The following is a 23,753-nucleotide window of genomic DNA, read 5'->3' on the forward strand; positions in this document are numbered from 1 at the left end:
CTTGATGGATGGTTGTGATGGTGAAATAGCAGTTATGAAAGTGTAGCAGTCGTGTTGATCATGGCGGAGCAGGGGAGAGGCTGTTGGCGAAGATTTAGGGTTTGTTTAGATATGGTGAGCGAATTCCATCGATAGGCACAAAAATATTCAAATCTTGAAATGGGATGAGGGTTTTCTGATGTGATAACCCTATCTCCGATGAATAGGGAACTGCAAATAATCCATTATATTAGGAGATTTGATGTATATATGAAGCCCATTGAATTTTAAAATTGGAATGTATGCAAATTTTGTGGGATTTGATTGATCTTAAGGTAGACTCAAAATGAGCGGGAATGTAAAACATAAGGTGAACTAAAACATGACACGTGGCATGAAGGAGGTGTAGAAAGAAGACATATGGCTCTTTAAAGAGTCTTTTATTAGGAATATATATATATATATATATATATATATATATATATATATATATATATATATATACTAGTTTATAGCCCGTGAGAACCACGATTATAAAATTAATTAAATTTTCATAATAAAAAATTAAAATTATTAATCAATTATTTTAAATAAATTATTACCTAAGAGACAATTTTTTTAGTTATATAAAATTATAATCGTTGATTTAAACAAATACGTGAAGTTATATCACCTTATAATATGTATTGATTTTATTTTATATTTTAATCTAATATTATTAATTTAATATAATTAAATTGAAAAAAATTTAAAATTTAAAATTTAAAGTTGAGAATCAATTATTAATTTAATGTAATTAGAGTGAGAAATTTAAAATTTGAAATTTAAAATGTATAATTAATAGGTTGACAAGTGGCATGATAATGGGCATATAATATTAATGATGACTTCTAATATTATGACACTTGTCAATAGGAGAATAAACTTATTCATTTATTAGAATAGGAAGATATATATATATATATATATATATATATATATATATATATATATATATATATATAGTATTACACTATTACTTATGTTTTTATTTTTAATAATGCATAAGCAAATTTTCAGTAGACAAAGCAAGGTTTTTTAACAATCAAACGTATAATTTTAGGAAGAATTTTTATATCTTTTTTTGCAAAAAATGATTTTATTTGTAACCTTGAATGTTATTGTTCGTGTTTGAAGACATTCAGTGATTATAGTGTTTTATATTAGTTATGTTAGTTTTTGTTTTGTTGGTTAATATATAATTATGAGTTATTTTTCATAAAAGTTCAAAACTTTGTAACGGAGAAAAATCTCCGATTACCCATTGGGGATCCCCGATACCCATTGGGGATGGGATGGAGATGGAGATAAATTTTTAATTCCCGATGGGGATGAGGTCGGGTATGGGATGGGGAACACGAAACCCAGTATACCCGTACCCATTGTCATCCCTACTCTCTCTCTCTCTCTTCTCTCTCTCTCTCTCTCTCTCTCTCTCTCTCTCTCTCTCTCTCTCGACATGTTATACTTCTACTTATGGTATTAATAGTGTGATATGGAATATGAGATGATAACTTTTTGGTGTTCTAACACCGACTCATACCCACTAGCCTTAAGGATATCGTCGATGAAACAACTAAGATTTTTTTTTGGTGTTATATATATATATATATATATATATATATATATATATATATATATATATATATATATATATATATTGTAACAGCCCGGAATCTCAGGTATTGTTAAAATTATGTTTTTGGGGTGTTTTAAGAGGGGACTCGGCGAGTTGGAGCTTAGACTCGCCGAGTAGGATCGCAGACCTGGTCGCGGGTTCGCGACTGGACTCGACGAGTCCAGATATGGACTCGGCGAGTCTGCGCTGTTTAGCGAAAACCCTAACCGTTCAGGTTTGGGACGTATAAAAGGGACTTATTGGCCGTCATTGTTCATTTTAGCCTTCTGAGAGGAACCCTAAATCGATTGTGTGCATCTGGAGCAAGGTTAAAGGCCATTGGTGATTTTGAAGGAGTTGTTGTGCAAGGAAGAGAAGGGCTTGGCTAAAGGGACAGCAAGGGAGTCACGTTCTGAGAATTGGAGACACAGAGAGTACATCATCCAGGTAAGAATTCGAGTATACTCTGCTATGTTGATGTGTTTATGGAATTAGGGTTTATGGAACCCTTTTGTGACTAGATTGAATGTTACCCTAGTCCCCCAAACGATTGTAACCTTGTATTGGGACCTTTGGAGGTCCAGAATGTCCCATGCCTGTGCATTTCGGGAATTGATGAAGGTTTTGGATTGGAATCCTTATGCCTTAGGTCAATAGGTATATTATAAGTCTTGGGGTGTATCATGAGCACCGAAATGAGGACCTTACGTGATGGATCAGTCTAGGAAGGCCAGACCTATGAATGGTCGGAACAGTTCTGACCTTAGGAAGCAGTTTGAGCGGTTGCATGGCATGGACTCGCCGAGTCCGATGAACAGACTCGGCGAGTAGCTTGAAGAATAACTGGGACTCGTCGAGTTGTTCTTCAGACTCGGCGAGTTGAGTCGGGGTGGCCCCGCGATTCTTCCAGGAGTAACTCGTCGGGTCAAGGAGGATACTCGACGAGTAGAAGGGGAATTTTAGAAGATTGAAGGACGTCTAGACTCGCCGAGTCGCCATGGCACTCGCCGAGTCCGGTCGAGTTGACCGTTGACCGTTGACCAGAGTTGACCTATGTGTGACTTCTTAGGGTCAGTTAACTTAGAAGATAAAAGTGTTAATAAGAGATATATGATGTTATAGGGAGGTTGTAGCTCGGCGGATCGAGTACGAGTGACTTTGGGATTTGTTAGCTTTCGACATTCAAGAGGTGAGTCTTCTCACTATACTGTACCCGAAAGGGTTTGACTGTGTGATCGGAAGGTCGGATATGATATGTGATATGTATGCTATATGTGGTAAGTTATTTGTTATATGTGCTATGTATGTCATGGGCCGGAAGGCGATTATATTATGGGTCGGAAGGCAATATGTCATGGGCCGGAAGGCAATATGTTGTGTGATGGACCGGAAGGTCGGCGTGGGTAGGACCGGAAGGTTTACCCAGCAGGGACGGAAGTCCCCTGAGACACATGGACCGGAAGGTCAGGGCCTGGAAAGGCGTATGTGCGTAAGTGTATATTGGGGAACTCACTAAGCATTTATGCTTACAGTTGTTATGTATGCGTTTCAGGTACTAGCGAGGACCGTGGGAAGGCGCCGGCGTGATCTGTACACACTGAATGATGTTTTTATGATCTTGGGATTTAGACAATTTGTACTCGACATGACACTTAAATTATTTACGCCTTGTTTTGAATGAAAGCACTTTATTTTTAAAATGAAAAATTTGTTTGAAAATTTGCGTTGTTATATATATATATATATATATATATATATATATATATATATATATATATATATATATATATATATATATATATATATATATATATATATATATAAGCTATTAAAATATTATATTTGTTTAGATTTTTTAATATTTTACAATCAATTTAAATCATTATTTTTTTCTACTATTATATCCATATCATAAAACTAAATTTAAATTATGGATGTAGTTTATTTTGAAATTACTACTTGTACTTGGTAATTCTTAGAACATACAGCAACATTAATTTTTATTTATAAAAATTTTATTTTGTCAATGTTTTTCAATATTTAAATATATGAATAACTACGAAATACATTATTAGATTAATATAAAATATGAATTAGGGATTTATTAAAGAAAAATTCATGGTTGTCAAAATCGTCATCCTACGATCCTAGGTGTTAAAAACGATCCGGATCGTAAAAGGGTCGTATTTGGGTAGGATCGTAAGATCGTAGGTAGGATCGAAATCCGATCCGATCCTACCTTCCTTTTTTTTTGCAAATGAATTTTTTTTACCATTTTATGTCTTTTACCATGTACAAATCTACCATTTATCATTTTTTATTGTGACTTATGACTAATATTTTGAAGTTTTTATAACTTTTGAACGAAAAATTAAATGTTTGAAATATTTTTCATGATTAAATATTATAAATTAAAATTATATTTTATTTTGTGGGATCTTAGGATTTCGATCCCGATCTTGCAAACCTAAAAACGATCTTAGATAAGATCCTGATCTTGACAATCTTTCAAAAACTCAAAAAGCTTAGTTGGGTATCTAAAAACTCCAAAGCAAGTGATTTATTTACAAAATTTTATAAACAAAAAATACAATAAATATATTTTGACAAAGTAAAATTTTTTCGTCGGATCGGATTGTGTTAGTAACATGAGTTATAAAATAAATGTGTAATCACTTTCATTACCTCATATTGTTTCTTTACGGTACACTTAAAAAAATAAATAAATAAATAAATAAATAAGTGTTACAATTTTTGATGGTTTTATCTTCTTTATTTTTTTTTTTCAATTTTACCTCTCAAACTTTATTCGACTAGTTAATTTGATTGGGAGAAACCAAAAAGAATACGGTGTTCCTTGTATACCTATATATAATAGAACTTAGTTATCATCGTACAATAAGTGAGATGATAAACGGGCAACAAACTGTGTTGCTAAGTTTTTTTGTATGATAAAGTCAATTCTTTTGAAGACTGCATCTATAAATGTAGGGGATATAGCATTGTTATACATGATCTGTTAAACTCTATTAAGAAGTTCCATCACATCCGGCGTAAGGAACCAAACGTATCAAATGCAAATGGTACGAACACATGTTGATTTTCCATGCACGATTTCTCATGTTTGGTGACATTGCCTTTAGCAGCGTTTAAAGTAGTCTGTCCTGTTGTGAAACCCCTATTCCTCAAGCCCACGAGAGAAGATATCCATGTAAGGTCCACATATGTGTGTTTCCCTCCAACCTATCTAAAAATCAGAACGTAGGCCGGTCTAAGGTCACCTTCCTTCTGTCGGGTTAGTCAACAAATTCACAGGAGCCTCTTTTTTTGCGGAAACTGCGGCACGCCTAAATATGTCAAACAAAACATCTCTAATCATATCATGCTTGTATTTGAATCCCGTGAGTTCTTTACAGCCAACATCATGTTTTCCAAAAAAGTCCAAACATGTCTTGCAGCAAACCGGACATATCTCGTCAATTGGAAATATTATGATCATGAGTCAATATCTGAGGATAATACGATACTTCACAAGAGACATGTTGGCCTAGCTCATCTATAGCTAAAAGAAAATCTTGAGCATATGGCGCACGTAAACACTGAAAAACTGCTTTCTGTCGAGCCGTCATGTCGAGGTGCACTTCCATATCTTGGACAATTTTACTAAAAATAACACTCGGCGGTGTATTTTCGGATTTAGGGGGGTGTGTCCTTAATAGTAAAACGGCTAATGTCAATATCTGAAAGATTGTTACGAAGAGAAGTCAAAGCACAAGCATAATTAGACCATATATGTTGCAATCCCCTTGAAGCAACAAAAGCATAAGAGTTGTTACTAGCATGAAACCAAAAGAATACATTGATGTTGTTACTAGTATACATATTTGTATTTACTTGCTAATTCCTTAAGAGGTCTAGGGGAATCATAATGGAAGACTTGAAAACAAGTCCAAGATCATATGATTGATTATTCTTACTTTTACTCTTGTATTAGGAATTGCAATAGGTATAACCTTGTTGCAGCTAATCTCGGTATCAAATGTTTTTAATGGATTGTTATTTCCAAACTCAGCTGATAAACGTAAGTATATGTTAAAACGAGTAAAAATTAACAAGTTGCATAAAAAATTATGGGATAAAAATGGGAAACAAAAATACATATTTAAGGTGAAACCATAAAAATATAGTAAACCAAAGAAAAAGAAAACCACCTCTGAAAAATGGTAAAACTAGAAAGTTGAATTTAAAGTATGGGTATGGGTGTAAACTCGGTTTGTTTGTTATTACAAATAGGTTTGAGTCTAGAAAATGATAGAACCATGCATGAAAGTTGCAAACTACTCCGATTAATAATATTTTCATTTCTCCTCACTCAGTTTCCTTTGAAAATATAGACCATGAAAATTAAAAATCCTTACACACACTAATACGAGTCCAACCAAAAACATCCTTCCATAATCAAACAACTTGGTAGTTCTCTGTCACCAATTGTGTCCTCTGAGTAAACTTGGGACCAGACCCACCTTGACCTTGACCTTTCAGTGGCACTATATTAACAACCTGCAATAATTTTTTATTTTCAATTTTTCATTTGTAATTTCTGGTGTGTGTAAAATAATGAAATAAAATGAAAAACCATATATATATATATATATATACATACCTTCATGTCACTGAAAGTAGTTGTTGCAGAGAAACGCACAGATATGGGGAAAAAGACCGAGGAATCAGCTGGAGGTACAACAAACTCCATTGACCCACTACACACACAACACACATCAACAACATTTAACATTATATTCTGGATAAATACATAATTATATAATAAAAAAAAAATTGAAAAGATGAAATTTTTATCAAACAAACCTTCGGTTTGAGTCATCAATCAGAACTATAGACCACTCCAACATCGAATTTCTTGAGTCAAACCTAAAGTACCAACAATATATATAATAAATAAGTTCATCATCATAATATTTAAATTACATTTCCAGTCCCTGTGTTTACATGGTGTTTCTGGATCAGGTCCAAAAACAAATCTTTTTTGGAATAATGAAAATGGTCCTTATCATCCAAAAAACACAGGGATCAAAAGTGTAACTTATTGAATTCTCTCACCTCCATTCACCATCAATCTGCTTTACATTTGGTGCCTCTCTGAGAGCAGGAAGAGGAACCGAAATAACAACATTTTGTAAATCAAACATTGAAGAAGCCTCATACTCGATATTAACATACGTTTCATTCCCAGAAACAGAAGGCCAACAGTTAACTGACAAAAATAAAAATTCATGTTGCAACATTAAAAATATTTTTTTAAAAAAAAATCTAAAAAGGATTCATTCAGTAGATGCTGTGCTCTGCTTACTTGTCAATGGCACATCAGACTCATCTTTACTCTGCAATCTCCATTTGAGAAGACCAAGTCCATCACCAGATTGTCCAGCAGGAAATGGACGATTAGGATCTTTTAATCCCAAAATGTTTTCATTTGAGAAAAGCTCTTTGTTGATGTTTGGATGTGTTTTGAATTTTATTTCAGGGTTATCTCTACTTGCAACCTGTAATTGTAATTTTACATTAAGTGAAGAAGAATTCTATAAGCAAAAAATTTGGGCAACATAATGATTTAAGTTTACCTGAACTTGGATAAAGGCATCATCTTGGTTAAGTACTTGAAGAGACAAAGTTCCTTGAACATCAAAGTCGCTGACACCTCCATCTCTCTTCAATGTCACACTCAGCTTTTCTTCAGTTGTCAGAGTGATGGGATCAGTAGGTGGTGGGGCAGCTGATCTGCTGCCCGGATTACCACTCGGGCGGACATCTTCCACAATCACTTCACCTTCAGCTTTCAATGATTCCAAGAATTGATTTGCCCTTTGATTTTTACCTAACTTCATTCCCATTCCTTTACTTGGTGCACTAACAGCTGCACTTGCTTTACCTGTGAGTGAAAAGATTCACATATGTTAGTTATAAAGATTCTTTTTTTGATAAGATCATATCATTAAAAGTTAGAATTTTAAAAAGACAAGAACCTTTAGATTTGGTTGAAAAGGAGTCAATATCAGAGCTTAATCCAAATCCAGAACCACTTCCAAAGTTGTTGCCACTTGATATGCCAGTATCATTACCAAAACCACTATCCATTCTTCCTATTGAACCCATGGAACCCATTGATTGTAAAGATGAATACCCTCCTTTGTCCATTTTGCCCCTTTCAATCTGTAAAAAGATTTGTTAGAAAGTATGGTGATTGGAGGATAAGAATGAAATTGAAAGTTAAGAAACTTGCCTTGCTTTTGTCGATTTCATTGGCTTTACGTTTCATTACATCTTTGGTTTCATTGATTTTGCTCTGTAATACCAATTTGTGGAGTCTTTCTTCATGACTTTCCATCTCGATGTATTGTTTCACTTGGGCAACAGTTACATTTTCCTTGTGGCCAAGGGAAATGACTTCATCAAAAGCAAAAATCAGCTCAAAAGCATACTTGCAAATGCCTTCTTCATCTAGAGAGGCTGAAAACTCAGGGATCTATACATTGTTAAGTCAATCTTTATGAACCTCTTATGCAATCAACAGAAAGAGAAACAAAAACGGCATAATGCAGGAACTGAAAAAGAAACATGATGGGATTTTCTAATGTAGGAAAAAGGATACAACTTTGGAAAGAAGTCTCAATGTATCAAGATCCTCAAGAATATTGCTTTGTTTGTTTGTCACAAGTAGCAGATATAAGCTCTCAATTGGCTGATACACATAGCGCACATTCTCTGTTTCAACATAGGTATGCTGTTTCCCACTTCCAACTAACTTAGGGAAAGCTGCAAGAAGCCCCTCGATTCTAATGCGAGACATGTCAACAAACTGCCTCGAAACAAGTGCTGTGAAAATTTCTAAGATTGTTAGCTAATAGCATCCACTTAAAGTATCATTCTGAATGCCTAAAAATAGCATACAACGTTGCAGGCTAAAAAACAAGAAAAAAAAATGCAAATTTTACTGGTTTGGGGCTTTACACACTATGAAAAGTAAGCCTTTTCTTATCTAAAGAAGCCTTTTCATCAGTTGTTTTTATGTTCAAAGCGTATTTATTCAGTTTTTAAGTTGCTAGTAAATGCCATCTTTGGCTCTACCTAGACTCTAGAGGCTCAGGCTACCTTGAGAATGGATGAACCTTGATTTGAACAATGATGAGTGTCATATACAAACGAAGATGAAAGTACCAAATCGTAAGAATTACAAAAGGGGTAGTATCTTCGCTGATCTAAGCCACATGAAATAAAATGGTACTAGATTAGCAAGTCAAATTCAGCTGCTAACAAGTCAACCCATGAACTAAATCTGTTATGTGAAAAGAATACGAGTTTGAAAACATCTTCAAGCACAAAGAAGCTGAGTTTGTGTATTGGTTGTAGTTATTTTTCTTTGTTCTGTTCATAAGCTCACTTAGATCACCTGTTGTGTTCATAAGTCATTTACGCCAACTTAGATTATCTAAGAGCGAAAACATTAAGTCCATCGAACATTCTCGGTTGGTTGACATTCTATTTTCACATTCAGAAAAACTAAAGATAACAATCACATTCGAATCTGTTGCACGATTCAAACATAAAGGAAATATAAAGTGAACCAAACCACTCACCTTTGCCAGATTTACTGATGATGGAGGCTGCTAGAACAACCTATAACAAAACAGATAAATTAGCAACCAAATCTAGACCAGAAACCCTAAATTTACAAGCAACTCGAGAGATCAGATATGATGCTAAAATTCTTACTAATCACAAATTCGACTTGAATGTATGAAATTCAACAGTCTAGTGATCATAATTACCATTTTGAAGAGTATCGAAGTTCAATGGCGACTAATTCAAGTGCAAAGATTTGAGCACCCCTGCAGTTTAAAAAGTATAGATCGATGAATTTAATCAATGTAATCGGGTCAGTAATGGTGTCGGAAGATGTGGATCGGCAGGATCGAAAACACACCTATAAGTTGGTCGCTACGATGTGAGGAGATCCGATGGCTTGCTAGATCGTTTTCTTCGTTCTTTCTACTTCTGTTCTTTGGGTGTGCGAGTCCAGTTGAAAGAAGAAATGCAAGGGTAAAATATTTCACTTTACTCCCAAAAAATGACTTATAAAGCAATTTACATCCTTCCTTTCTTACGTCACCTTCAACAATCACATCCCTTAATTGAATTTTCTTAATAATTTCCCACCCTTGGATCAACATAATGACATCATCTTGAAGACTTGAACAAATAAAAAGAGACTAAATTGCAAAAATGGTCCTATGGTTGGCAAATTTCTGCAGTTTTGGTCCAAAACGAAATGTTGGTGTACCACTGGTCTAATTTCAAATACCTTGTGTGGTTTTGGCTCATATGGTTGTATTTTCTTGTGTTTTTGGTCCACATCCCACCTAAAATGACTAATATGCCTCTTAAATAATTATATTTTAATTTCTCTTATTTATTTTCTTATTCTTATAATAAAATGAAAAACAAAAACAAAACAAACCCACCACTCTCTCTCTCTCTCTCTCTCTCTCTCTCTCTCTCTCTCTCTCTCTCTCTCTGTTCTTTCTTCTGTGTGTCATGCTCCCAACCGGAACCTCCACCACCAAAATAAAATCAAACCCACGACACCACCACCATACCTTCTGGGACACTAGCTTCATCGGCATGACTTCATCGGACCACCCTTTTATGATGGAGGAAATTTTCTAGTTCCTACATCTCTGAGACCTCCGTCTCATATGTCTTCAAGATGGTGTTGCCCCAAACGAACTTAAATCCCCAAATCAAATCCAAAAACTGAAGTCCCCATTTCAAATTCTCCTCTAAAATTGAATCTGAAAATTGTTTCCAATCTTGTTTCAGGAACCAAAATTAAAAATCGGTAGTGGTGTAGAGAACGAGAGGAGAGAGAGCGAGGGGGTTCAGTAGATTTTAGAGGTCTTGAAGCTTGGTGGAGGTTGTTTGGTTGTGGCAGTCGGCTGGTGGTGGGTAAAGAAGAGGTCTTGATGTCTCTGTTGACCCAATTCATCACTCCTTCCCCAATGTACGAATAGATCGGTGGGGTGTGAAGGTTTCTGGCGGTATCGATGCTGGCGAATGGTAGGGGTTGGTGTTTGCTCGTCGTCACAGGAGGAAAGACGGGGTGGCAGCGGTGGTTCTTGGGAGGTTGATGCCACCTCTGGTGGGGCTATTGTTATTTGAGAAAATAAGCAAGGGAGACTGGGTGGCCATTTGTGGTGGTTGACGGCGGTGGGGGGTCACTGGTAGGTGGTTGAGGGTGGCAACCCTTGGCTGTCCCTGTTTCTTTCTTTGTTTCTTTCACCGGTGTGTGTGTGTGTGTTTTGAGGGAGAGAAAATAAATAAAATAAAAATAAAAATATATAATAAATTAAGTTATGTATTTCAACAATTAAAAAATGAAAAATATAAATTATAAGGGCATAATCGTCTTTTTAAGTGTGTAGGGACCAAAAACAATAAAAATATCTAAAATTGGACCAGTGGTGCACCAAGGTATCGTTTTGGACCAAAACTGCAAAAATTTGCCAAACACATGGACCATTTTTGCAATTTTGTCTAAAAAAGAACACCGCGTCTTTCATAAGAATTACGCATCTCCTTAATGATATTCAAATTTTCAAAACTCAGATTTCATTCGAAACCTAAAATCACAAAAACCTTAACCCTACCATTGCAACATGACACCAACATGCCTTCTCTGGCGAAGAACTCTATATTGAACGATTCAATTCAAAGATCTTACAAGGAACATATTTGCAAAAACCTATCGACAGAGGTATAATGGAGAATAATATTTCAAATTCGATTCCATCTTCTCATCTTACAGGTAAATCAAATATCGTTACTCATCTTACAAGTAACATATTTGAAATTTGATTCCATCTTATCCACCTTTTTCTCTCAAGGTTTGGGGCAAATCCCTAAAATATCGTCAGTGAAGAAGATTAATGGAGACTTAAGGCACTTGAATAAGATGAACTTTGATGTTGATGAAGATTGTATCGACTTGCATCGATGTTGCTCTTTCTATTCCACGTTTTGTTTAATTGATTTTAAGTTATAACAATCAACCGACTCTTAGTTCATGTAAGAAACTTTATTGGGTTTTCAGTTTTAGGTTTTTACTTTTGTCCAATCGATTCAAATCACATAGTCGATTACCTGCTTTCATCTCTCATTTTGCCTCCGTCTGATTTCCTACAATTTGATCGACGCCCAAGTTTATTGAGTTTGATATATTTCTTATTTCAAATGTGTAACACCCAAATTTTCAAATAATTTTTCATATTTATAAAAACACATTTTCATTCATAATTGTCATAAAAACATCACTGTATCACATAATCAATTCATAACATCACATCCCAAGATTAAAATATGTAAAAACTCCTCGAGTGTGTACTGATCAAACTGGCGCCTTCCCGCGATCCTCACTGGTACCTGAAGCACATAACACAACACTGTAAGCATAATTGCTTAGTGAGTTGCCCAAAATACCACATGCGACACATATTAGCCACTCGAGGATATAACTCTGTTTGACCCTCTGGTCAATGTGTCTCAGTGGGACCTTCCGGTCCCATAACTCTGGTGGGCCCTCTAGCCCTAACTCTGTGGGCCTTACGGTCTAAACTCTGTAACATGTATAGCATAAAACACATAGAATCTCATCATACAAAAACATACAAATACTTTATCACATAACTCTAATTACCACTCTAGGTAAAGTATAGTGAGAAGACTCACCTCGGGTAACTCAGTAAATCTCGAACTCTGTAAAATTCGGTCCATCCTCCGCCTAATCATATGAAATAAATACTCTAAATCAATACATCCCTCAAGGCTAGACTATTCCCTCTCTTAGTACTCTCAGAAGGGTAAAAGACCATTTTACCCCTCTTATGGCCCTAAGACCCAAAAATTAGCCAAACCCTAAAAGTCAACAAAAGTCAACTCTCCAGGTTACGCTGCGCGTACCAAACATGTACGCTGGGCGTACCCGGTGTCTTCACAGAAAACGGGGTGCGTGACCCCTTACGCCACGCGTACTGGGATTACGCCCCGCGTAACTCCCAGTTTTCAGACTCTAAGCTTTTTGGGGTCTTAATCAGTTAAGACTCACATCCAACTTCTAGATCTGACCATTTATAGCCCTCTTAATCCATAAAGTTGGTGACTTTAAACCTTTGCATGGCTGGACAAGTCACTAACACTCATAATATTCCATTTCCAAACACTAGAAAGCTCAATACTCAAGCATGACCTCATATCAACGCCCAAGATGGAAACTTTATGGATTTATAACACAAATACCACTCAAATGGGACAGATCTAGGTCCATGGAGCACATTACACTCATAAAGTCTCCACCTTTGGGACTTTTAACCTTAAAATAGCCCATGCAACATCAAACCAAAATGAAGAGGAAAGTTTTAAACTTTATACCTCCAGATGCAGCTCCTTCCTCTGTAGATCTCAGATCCAAACTTGCACTTCAAGCTCCAGCCTCCACAAGCTCCTCTCCTTCTTCTTCATTAACACACCAAGGCACTTTTAGCTCCAAAACACTCACTCTTATGCTAATGATGATGGAAGGCTCTCTTAGGGTTTCACTCACTGATATGGAGGCTGAGAAATGAGCCTTAGCATCCATTATATAGTGCACAAGTCAAATATTAGGGTTTGCGTCTGGATGCATTACGCCTAGCGTAACCCTGGATACGCCCAGCGTACCCAGGCGAGTCCGCGTCCAAATTAAGCGCATGAGTACGCGCAACATACTTCCCCAGTACACCCAGCTTACTCATTTGCTACAAGAACTCTTCCAAGGGACCACACTTGACAACATGTCAAAATGGAAGGATTTAATAGCTTTACCTGGATTTTAGGATGTTACAAAATGAATTATAGTTTATAGGGTTTACTGATATGATTTTTTTTACGGAAATGCTTCGAGTGACTGTTGGGATTTTGAGTTCACTAAACCTAACAAGGTTAGAAGTTGCATCATATCATTTGTCAATATTGTTCTGATTTATTTTTCTATTGAAAAGAGACTTCGATAGAGCTGTAAAAAAATAATTCTACTAGGCTTTCAATCAACTATGATGGTTGAAGACTGGTTAAAATTTCTAATTAAATGATTTAATCAATTTTATGTTTTTCATTTTTCAGATGATGGAGTGTGCAGGGTGAAGGAACAGGGAGTTCTTGTAAGAGGAGGAACAAAAGACGAAGGAACACAACTTCATTCACGAAGGTGCAAATTTTTGACAAGAAAATGAAACAAGTTTCAAGGAACAAGAAAAAAATAGACTGAGAGCTGTCGGAATTGGTTATTTCTACTAGTCATGTTAACGAGGGTAAAAACATTATTGTAATGATCGACAAAAAGAACAAACTAAAGAAAAAGAAAAGAAATAAAGAAAATAGCGAGGGAGGTGATCATGAAGGCATTCTACATGATAATGTAGGTGAAGATAATGTCAACCAACAAAATGGTATGCACTTGCAAGCCTTAACTAATTTAATAAGGTCCTGTTTCTTTTTTCCTCATTAAGGCATTGTTTCATTTGTATGGCTACATTACATAATATAATATGTCTTTAAGTCTTGGTAGATAATGTGGAATGTGCAAATTCTCCAAAGAAGATGAAAAAGAGCTGCAAGAAAAAAAAAGGAAAGGCATGGAGACGACTGAAATTGTTGTTTAGTATGTTTTCCATAAAATTTGCCCATTGCATTGACCTGATTTATGTTTTATCTGCTAGCTAAAATTGTTGTTTAGTATGCCATCCGTAAAATTTATCCCAAATTGACCGACCAATTTCTAGATAAAAAGTATGGTTTTGTACTACTTGTATATGTTTTTTCTCTTGAGTTTCTTTGTTTCTAATATTTCTTTCTCATTTGGTTTTGTGGGTGAACATAATAAAGATTGGAAACACATACATATTAAAAATACCTTAAGTAAAAGGCAATTTGGTTATCTTCTATTTTATAGTTTAAAAAGTATCATGCATATGAACAATAAGATCATCATGTTGGTTTTTAATCACTTCTTTTTCACTTAACAGGTTTTGTGGATGCTTTAAGCTGGTGGGATGTGCTCATAAATTTCGGGTATATTTCTGTTGTCAAATTTTTCCCATCTTTACTTTAAGGATATGCTTTTAGGTGTTCTAAGTTGTTCTAATTTGTTATTTTCAGAATTGGACAATGCTCTTCCTTTATTGTTTGTACAAAATGGTCAAAAATCCAATGTCAAATTTTTCCCATCTTTACTTTAAGGATATGCTTTTAGGTGTTCTAAGTTGTTCTAATTTGTTATTTTCAGAATTGGACAATGTTCTTCCTTTATTGTTTGTACAAAATAGTCAAATCCAGTGATTCATAGAAATATGCATGCATCTGAAGCTAACTCATCATCCAATGCCAATAGATATCTTGATTGGAATAATAGGCTAGTGGTTTCTTCAGAGGATACCTCTGAAGATAGCATGTGTAGTCTTCAAGATGTTGGTGGACACATCATGAAAATTCCCATTATTGCTTTCCAAATCCTCCTTTGTCTGCACATGGAGGTATTCTTTTAAACTTTTGTACTCTTCAACTTCAAGCTATTGTCTAAAATCTAACATAATGTTTGAGTTTCAGGGAAAACATGCTGCTACTAGATCTTTATATCTTCCTGTGATCTTCTCTCCACTATTTTTATTGCAAAGATTAGAAGTGATACTTTCTGGATCAAGGTTAGTGGAGAAAATCATCATTTTACTATGCCAAGGAAGTGGGATCGGAACATATTTTACATATTCCGCCCGTGCTCGTGACTGCTTCGGCTTTTTGCACCTTGGGTCCAAGTATACATACAATCTAATGGGGTTAAGATTTTGTCACCATTAAATTTTACGGATTTACCCTTGGGGACTCTTGCAGGTTGCTTGATTGGTGGTCTATAGATGAAGGAAGTCGAGAAGAACAATCACGACTTTGCCATGATGGAGCTTCAGGGTAAGATACTAATTACACTAGAAGTGTCAGAATGGAATGGAATGGTTCATTCCATTCCAATGAACAAAAAGTTGTTTGTTTTGGATGCCTAATATGTGTATGTGTTTGTGTTTGTGCAGTTACAACACTTTTTGTGGTATCCACTTGAAATAGTTGAGAAAATGCCAAAGAAGGATCTTACTAAGGAGGTAAGCATATCCATATTTTTAGTTTTGGTCCCAATAAGTTTTTTCTAACAACTTTGGTCCTTATTTGAAGACTTCAAACTGTTAAATTCAAAATTTGTATACATGCTTATTAATTACTATTCTGTTTATAAATGTGATTAAATAAATAAATGAATTATTATTATTATTATTATTATTATTATTATTATTATTATTATTATTAGGAAAAAGTGTTATGTGGTGTTTGCTTTGAAGGGGTGATAAGCATTGTACTCCTCCCCTGTAGACATCACATCCTTTGCAGGTACAAAAAATTGCAGCTTTTGTCTCTTCTTATTTATCAAACATAATACAATATGTTCTGTACTGTCATGTCCTATTCTGTCTGACTGCAAGCAAATTTGAATTTGATTTTTTATATTTATTTTATGTTGCAGTACGTGCTATGAAAAGTGCAATAAATGTCCTATATGTCATGTGAGTATTAAGGAGCAGTTACATGTATATGATGTATAGTGTGAGTATTAAGGAGCAATTACATGTATCTGATTGTAATTTTTTTTTCACCAATTTCTACTATAATATAAATAAGTTGGTAGGTTATATTTTGTAATTATGTTTGGACTAAAAAATATACATTAAAGCTTGTATGTAATCTATATAAGAAATTAAACTAATGTCATATGTTTCGATACTCTTATACTTATAAATTATAGATTATAGGAACCAAGACTGCAATTATTGAAATTAAAAATTATAGGTACCAAAAATATAACTAAAACAAGTTAAAGACTATAGGAACAGAATGTAAAATATCTCACTTTAAAAACTGGATAAAACTAATCAATATAAATCAAAAGGTACAAAGAATAAAATTGCGATTACCTTCTCATCTTTTGTTTATCCTGTTTCGGATGAGAAAAATATAAGTGAAGGTGTGGTTTACTTCTTATTGTCTAACTATTACATTTTACGATTCGATGTATATTCGGAAGAATATTTAGTGGTATTTGCACCTTCTATTATTAATAACATCAACTCTTATATAGTGAGGCTTGTCAAGTTTGATGAGAAATTGGAATATATATCTATAAATGGAGATTGTTCGTGGGATATTTGGGTTTTCATTTAGAATCGGTAAGTTAAATTATATGTTACTAATTACTATGCGGGTACAAATGAATCATGGGATTATCGAAACAATCTACTCTATTTATTTAAAGGAAATACGATTCATCATGTCATTCCGACACATCATTCGCTTGAAGTATTTTCAGATCAGATTTTGAGATAGTTACTATGCCAAATAGAAATATGTGATTGTATTTATTTCAAATTGCATTAAAAAATTGTTGTTTTTGCTCATGAAGATATTTTAATATTTTATATCAGTTTATGATTGAATATTTTGCTTTTATTTATTTATTTATTTATAGTTTTAATCTTCAAGTCATGTTTTATTTTGTTTTATGATATTAATTTTTTTAATATATGTATTCAAGAATTTAATAAATTCATTTTAAGAGTTTTGTAGACATTTTTATGTTTTTTATATACGTTCACTATGTTTAACATGGGTCATAATCTTGTTTAATCAAATTCAAGGATTTAGGGATAACGTCATAATGACTTTTGAAAGACTAATGTATCCACCAATTTTATAAAAATATTTATATTTGGTCATTAAATATTTTTTTTGTGTTTGATTTATCCATATTTTTTTTAAATCGTTTGTATTATATTATCACCGGTAATGAAGGGTTTTGTCGGTTTATGATGTCTTTCCGACTAAGTATGATTTTTCTGATCATCTTCTTAAGTAGAATATTTGTTCTTGGTGTTTATGTGTGCAAAATCACCTGAACTCGAGCTCAAAAACCTACAACTCGAGCTCAAAAACCTACAAATCGAGGGCTTTAGGTCTGATTTTTCAAGGGATTCGAACTTCGATTTGTTTGGTAATCAATTCATTAGTTTGAACAACAAGATTTGGAATTATGGATTCCAACATACCAATTTTATTTCGTTTCTTGTTACGATGAACACATAACCCAAAAAAACGTTCATCAGGCCTGAAATGGTGTTCACAAGAAACGAAATCGAAAGTACTTAAATCCATGGTTCTAAAAGCGCGTCATGACGTGAGACGTGATGTAGTCGTTACGAAAACGTGCAAAGCGGGTTTGTTAAGCGTGATGCCCAAATAATATGTCAAGGCGCGCCTTATCGCGTTATGGCGCGAGTCTTTTTCAAGGCGCGTTTTTTTTCTTATTAGGCCTAAAATAATAGAGTTTTTGTTAACTTTTTTATATTAAACATCTATATAACACTTCTAAAAACTTGATATATTTGATAAAATTCAATAATTATATGATTTATCTTTTTTAATATATATAAAATAGTCACGCCTTGAAAAATGTTATGGCTCATCATGGCTTAACTTTGACCTTATCGTCAAACACACGCCTCACATTATTTAGAACCTTGCTTAAATCCATCATCTTGTTCCAACATGTTCATCTAAAACGAAATCATATACTTGTCTTGTTCAAACGTGAAGACACCGGAACAAATGTGGAACAAAATGAGAAGGTATATAAAAAATTTGCCCTGGAAAAATCATATCGCATTATTACCGGTCATAAAGGTATAATGTGAACAATTTAAAAATATATAAATAAATAAAATAAAAAATAATTATGGTTAATCAAGCATAAAAATCAGTTTAGTGACCATGCAAGTAATTTTAAAAAGCCATAGATAAATCAAGCAAAAAAATAATTTAATAATTAAATGTTAACAAAATCATAAATTCGTTCTTAATTCGACTAAAACCACCTTTTTGTATACAAACTGTTAAGTTTTATAGTAAGAATCGTTTGGATAAATAAGTTTGTATCAAACTATCAATACATATGTCAATAGCAGATTACAAACGAAAATAGAGACGCTTGGGGTTGTTTTTCATACTTTTTTAAAAAGCGCTAGTTAGATACCCTAATAAAGTTTAGTGAAAATGTTTAAAATAGTAAAATTGATATGAGCATCGTTAGTAGTAAAAAAAAGACGGGACTACAATTCAGGTTTAAAACAGCGATAAAAAAAGGTAAAATGATTTTCAAGTCTAAGAAACACTTTGACATATGTTATAAGAATTTTAAATAAATTAGAAATAAATAATTTATCGAAATCTACTTATATAAATCAACAAATATTTTATGTTTATAAAGATTAAACAGTCAGAAATACTTATTAACAATATCAAGCTATATAAAACTAAAAAATACATTAAATAATAAATCCTTTAATAACTTACGGATTAAGTTTTTATCATTTTAATTAATTTTTATACTGATTATATATACCTTTATCAGGATTTTATATTAATTGTATTTTTTGGGTCAAGTTTATGACTAAGCCCAATATAAGAGTTAATATTTAAGCCGAATACATTAATATCTCAATATATTCTTAAGACTTGATATTTTCGTTTTATATAAACGAACCAAAAAAAACTTGAAGGTGAAAATGGACGTTAATTTTCTAAAGATTGTAATTAATTTACAATATCCTATAAATGACAGTCATAGAAGACTAGAAGTTAACTATGATATTTTACAATATCCAATAAACAGTAAACATTTTTTTTTGGAATGTGTATTATATCAGTATATGTTTTTATCATATAATTTACATGAATACAGATTAAAAGCTGGGTAGTTATATGTTACATTGCAATATTTTATCTTTTCATAAATAAATAATATATAACTAAAATTATTACCGTAAGATTCCCCAACCCACTAAAATGTGTTCCATCTTGGCGGTATACAAAGGGTCCAAAGCCCCAAATCCCTCCACTCCCTAGTCCCTACACGGCTACACCCTTGGTGGAATAATGGAAAGAATCCATGATCACAATAACAAATAAAACATCTTCATCAATTACAACAAGAAAATATTAAATTTGTTTGCATTGTAATATACTCCTAAAGTATGTCATTTTTCCATACGGAGCTTGAACTCTCAATCACGTGAGTTGACGTGCACCATATCAACTCCAAACATCGCCGCCGACTATAAGCCCTATTGTAATTACACCTTGGAATATTCAATCCTTCATTGATAATTGAAATCGAACTGTAAAACTCAATTCCTAGCCATAAAATTATTGGCTTTTTTACAACGATCTTGGGCATAATCGGATTAGTTTCAAGTTTTATCCGGGTCAATTTTAGGTTAAAGCCTTGTTCGACCAATGCCATCCATTAGACTCAATCCTCACTGAAGTAAGTTGGATAACCACCTCTACCGTCGTATATGCGCCCACATCGGGAATTCCGATAAATCAGTTCTAAGTACCCACATTCACACCGACAAGAGAACTGCAGTCAACTCAGACCAGCTTCTCTCCAAACGTGATGGAAATACCAACCTCGTTACTCTCTGGTAATGCGCCACCATTCACATCGCCAAAAATAGGAATGCATCCTTATATGCAAACGCAGAAAATGCCAAACTTCCAACCGATATACTCAACATCGTCGTTCACCAACATGTCAAACATTTTGCAAGCAATGGCTACATCACCACTCCGGTCTGGTATGTTTTCCTCATACTCTAGCATGTCATTTTACAACGTTTACGCACAACCATTTCCCACGTTCACAAGCATGATACAAAACACACATCAACCAAACTTCCCTACATTCTAACACATATCCTTCTCCTAATACCAAGGAAACAACCATATAACCCCATCACACCAACACACATCACCGTTTGTGCCAAAATTACATGAATATGACATGCCTACTACAGCCAAACTCCCACACTTAAAAGTATACAGCATAACAACTTGCCCATATAGCCACATGCCCACATAGACGCATATGAATGGCACATGCAGTCGCTAAAAATGGAGAAAGGATTTTGGTGCACCCACTTTCCCACCACCCTAGACGGAAATACACGGACCTATTTCAAAAGCCTAGCACCAAACAACATTCGAAGTTTTGCAGAGCTGAAAGAGATATTTCTCACTAACTTCATGCAATTAAGAAAATACAGGGGAGATGTAGGAGAAATAATTGGCTGCAAACAACATGAGGGAGAATCAATACGGAACTACTTCAAATGCTTTAATGAAGCCACGTCGGACGTTTCAGGATAGAGTGACCACCTTGTCACCAGAGCCTTCACATATGAGCTCTTGCCTGGAAAACTATCGAAAAATTTCCCTGGAAAGATGCCAACCACCATGCAAGAAATTAACGAGAGGGTCTAGAAATACTTACGACAAGAAGAAGGCATAACAGCTAAAGAGGCATACGCGAGGGTGACAACTTCTCAGAAAGGAAGGCTAAGAGACAACCACAGTGGCAATCATTCTGAGTGGGGATATGGAGGCAGAAGAGGTCACCTTCCACATGCCCTATCGTCCATACTAGAGGGATGACAAGCGACGCGGACACCCAGACGTACTAGCCATCAGTGACAAGCCAAAAGGAACCCATAAATTCTCAGATAAACCGCCAGACAGATCCAAATACCGTGAATTCCATAAAAAGTCAGGCCACCACTCAACTACTGATCAAGGAAGAACCAAATACCAATCAAGGAATGTATTTGCCAAGGAAAACTAAAAGAAATAGACAGAACCCTAAGAGAACGAAATAGTACTAGTGAGTCAACCATAAGACCGATCAAGGAAGAACCAAAAATGTAGAAAAATGTCCATAGATACTTGCTATTCGGACCCAACGCCAAACAAAAGCGCCAAGAGCAACTATACCAACCACAACAAATGCAGAGCTACAATTCTCACCACATGATCAAGTTCCTCCTCGTTGGGGAGGAGATGACCCATTGATAATACAAGCCCAGATAAGAAACACAATAATCCACAGAGTGTATGTAGACGGAGGAAGCGTCATAGATATCATGTTCGAACATTGTTTCAGACGAATCCTTTCTCATTGGAGGGAAGGTCTAGAACCATTTCCAGGCAGGTTGACTTGTTTCGTAGGGCATAGTGTTACTCCCTTAGAAGCAATCTACTTGCCCCTTACCCTAGCGGACGAGCATAACACAAAAAGGAAGACAATACTACTACACTTTGTCGTTTTTTCGGGTAGCATCCGAACATAACATCATACTTGGAAGAACAACATTGCTCAAATTTGGAGCCGTCGCTTCAACCGTCCATGGCTTAATCAAATTCCCCATAGAAATGAGAGTGTGTTTATTTAAATAAATTAAAAAAATAAATGGCAAAATAGTCTTTTTAGGTAAGACAGGGACCAAGCGCGTAACAAAAACAAACAGTAGGGATCTTCCGAGTTAAAAAAATAAGTTATAGACCAAACACACAAATTACCCTAAACCATAAAGACCATTCGTGTAATTTACTCAGAATATGTAAACCATTATTAAACCAACAAATGTAAAAAAAAAAAAAAAAAAAAAAAAAAAAAAAAAAAAAAAAAAACAACACCCTTCGTCGAATTGATTTTAACTATCTTAATATAAGAAAAATTTGTCTAAAATATATTACGAAGGTTAAGAGTGCACCGCTAATTAGAAGTGACACCTTTGAAAAAGTTTACATCATAAAAATCATCATTAAACACTATGACAATAAAAAGTAAGGTTTAGGTCATTTTTGGTTATTCAATTTTTGGTTTTGTGCTCATTTGGTCATTTAATTCTTTTTAAGTTTTAAAAGGTCATCAAACTTTTGATTTTGTACTCATTTGGTCATTTAACTTTTGGTTTGGTCACATTTAGTTACCTAACTTTTAAAATTGTGTTCATTTAGTCACTAAACTTTTAATTTTTTCAAAAATTTAGTAACTAAAGGAGCATAATTTTAAAAGTTAGGTGACTAAATGAGCAAAAATCTAAAAGTTAAGCGACCAAACCAAAAGTTAAGTGACTAAATGAGGATAAAATTAAAAGCTTGATGACCTTTTAAAACTTAAAAAGAGTCAAATGACCAAATGAGCACAAACCCAAAAGTTAAGTGACTAAAAATGACCTAAACCCTAAAAAAATAAAATCAATACATATACTAATAGTTTTATTTCCATTTATTCAAATTTACGACTTTAATTCAGAAAATATAGCATAGTAGTGGTGTACATTGTGCATATATTTGTTACACATACATACCACCACGTAGCAGTAGAGATACATAACGGAATGATTATAGATGGTACAGGTTGTTATAGGCCCTTCTCCTACAAAATAGATGCTACATACACTCACAAATCTCTCTGCTAAAACAATGGCATTTCGTTCTGTTAAAACAATGGTGTATGTGCGCAATCTTAATCGTAATCATCAAATGATGTTTACCTCCATTCATTTTGTAAGTTCTTTTTTTTTTTTTTTTTTTTTTTAATTTAATTTTATTCATTTGATATATTACACTAAAATCAGTGATTAATTTTGTCATTTGATTTTTATGGTTATAAATTCAAATATGTTCAAAATCTACAAAGGATAAATCTGATGTAAGTAATGAACTTCGATTTTCTTCTTACTGATAAACTAACGGATTAATTCTTTTTTTTTTTATATATACTTTGGTATTTGTATCTAATTGTGTCAAATCTCTCATTCTTGTTTATGATTAAACAGACGACAGAACAATTAGCAGTTCTTAATGTTGAATCTCCAATTAATGTGAGTGATTTTATCATCTTCTCGTTAACTAATCTAGATCCATGCTTACTTTTCTATATCGAACCTTAAGGGCAAATGTGTTACGAAGCTACTCTCGAGGGAGGAAGCTATTCAATATTGTTGTTTAATAGTACTTTATTCTATTCAATCTGTAGGAGAAAACTACAGAAGTGTTTATGTGTCTAAAAAGGAGG

At 34.1% G+C, this 23,753-nt stretch overlaps 1 protein-coding gene and 1 pseudogene across 1 annotated transcript; one reads left to right on the forward strand and one right to left on the reverse strand.

Annotated features, from left to right (window-relative positions):
• Nucleotides 1-5,857: 5,857 nt before the first annotated feature.
• LOC111906554 (coatomer subunit delta) lies at nt 5,858-9,784 on the reverse strand. Its single transcript, XM_023902303.3, has 12 exons — nt 9,636-9,784; nt 9,481-9,540; nt 9,289-9,328; nt 8,304-8,527; nt 7,935-8,177; nt 7,678-7,864; nt 7,276-7,583; nt 7,005-7,197; nt 6,755-6,908; nt 6,503-6,565; nt 6,300-6,396; nt 5,858-6,196 (listed from the first exon to the last, which is right to left on the reverse strand). The coding sequence occupies exons 2-12, from the start codon at nt 9,481-9,483 to the stop codon at nt 6,095-6,097; spliced, it is 1,614 nt and encodes a 537-aa protein (XP_023758071.2). The 5' UTR covers nt 9,484-9,540; nt 9,636-9,784; the 3' UTR covers nt 5,858-6,094.
• A 1,686-nt stretch (nt 9,785-11,470) lies between these two features.
• LOC111906537 (uncharacterized) lies at nt 11,471-16,319 on the forward strand (annotated as a pseudogene).
• The last annotated feature ends 7,434 nt before the right edge of the window (nt 16,320-23,753 follow it).

This window comes from Lactuca sativa, chromosome 1 (assembly GCF_002870075.4).
Source record: "Lactuca sativa cultivar Salinas chromosome 1, Lsat_Salinas_v11, whole genome shotgun sequence".
Taxonomy (NCBI): Eukaryota; Viridiplantae; Streptophyta; class Magnoliopsida; order Asterales; family Asteraceae; genus Lactuca; species Lactuca sativa.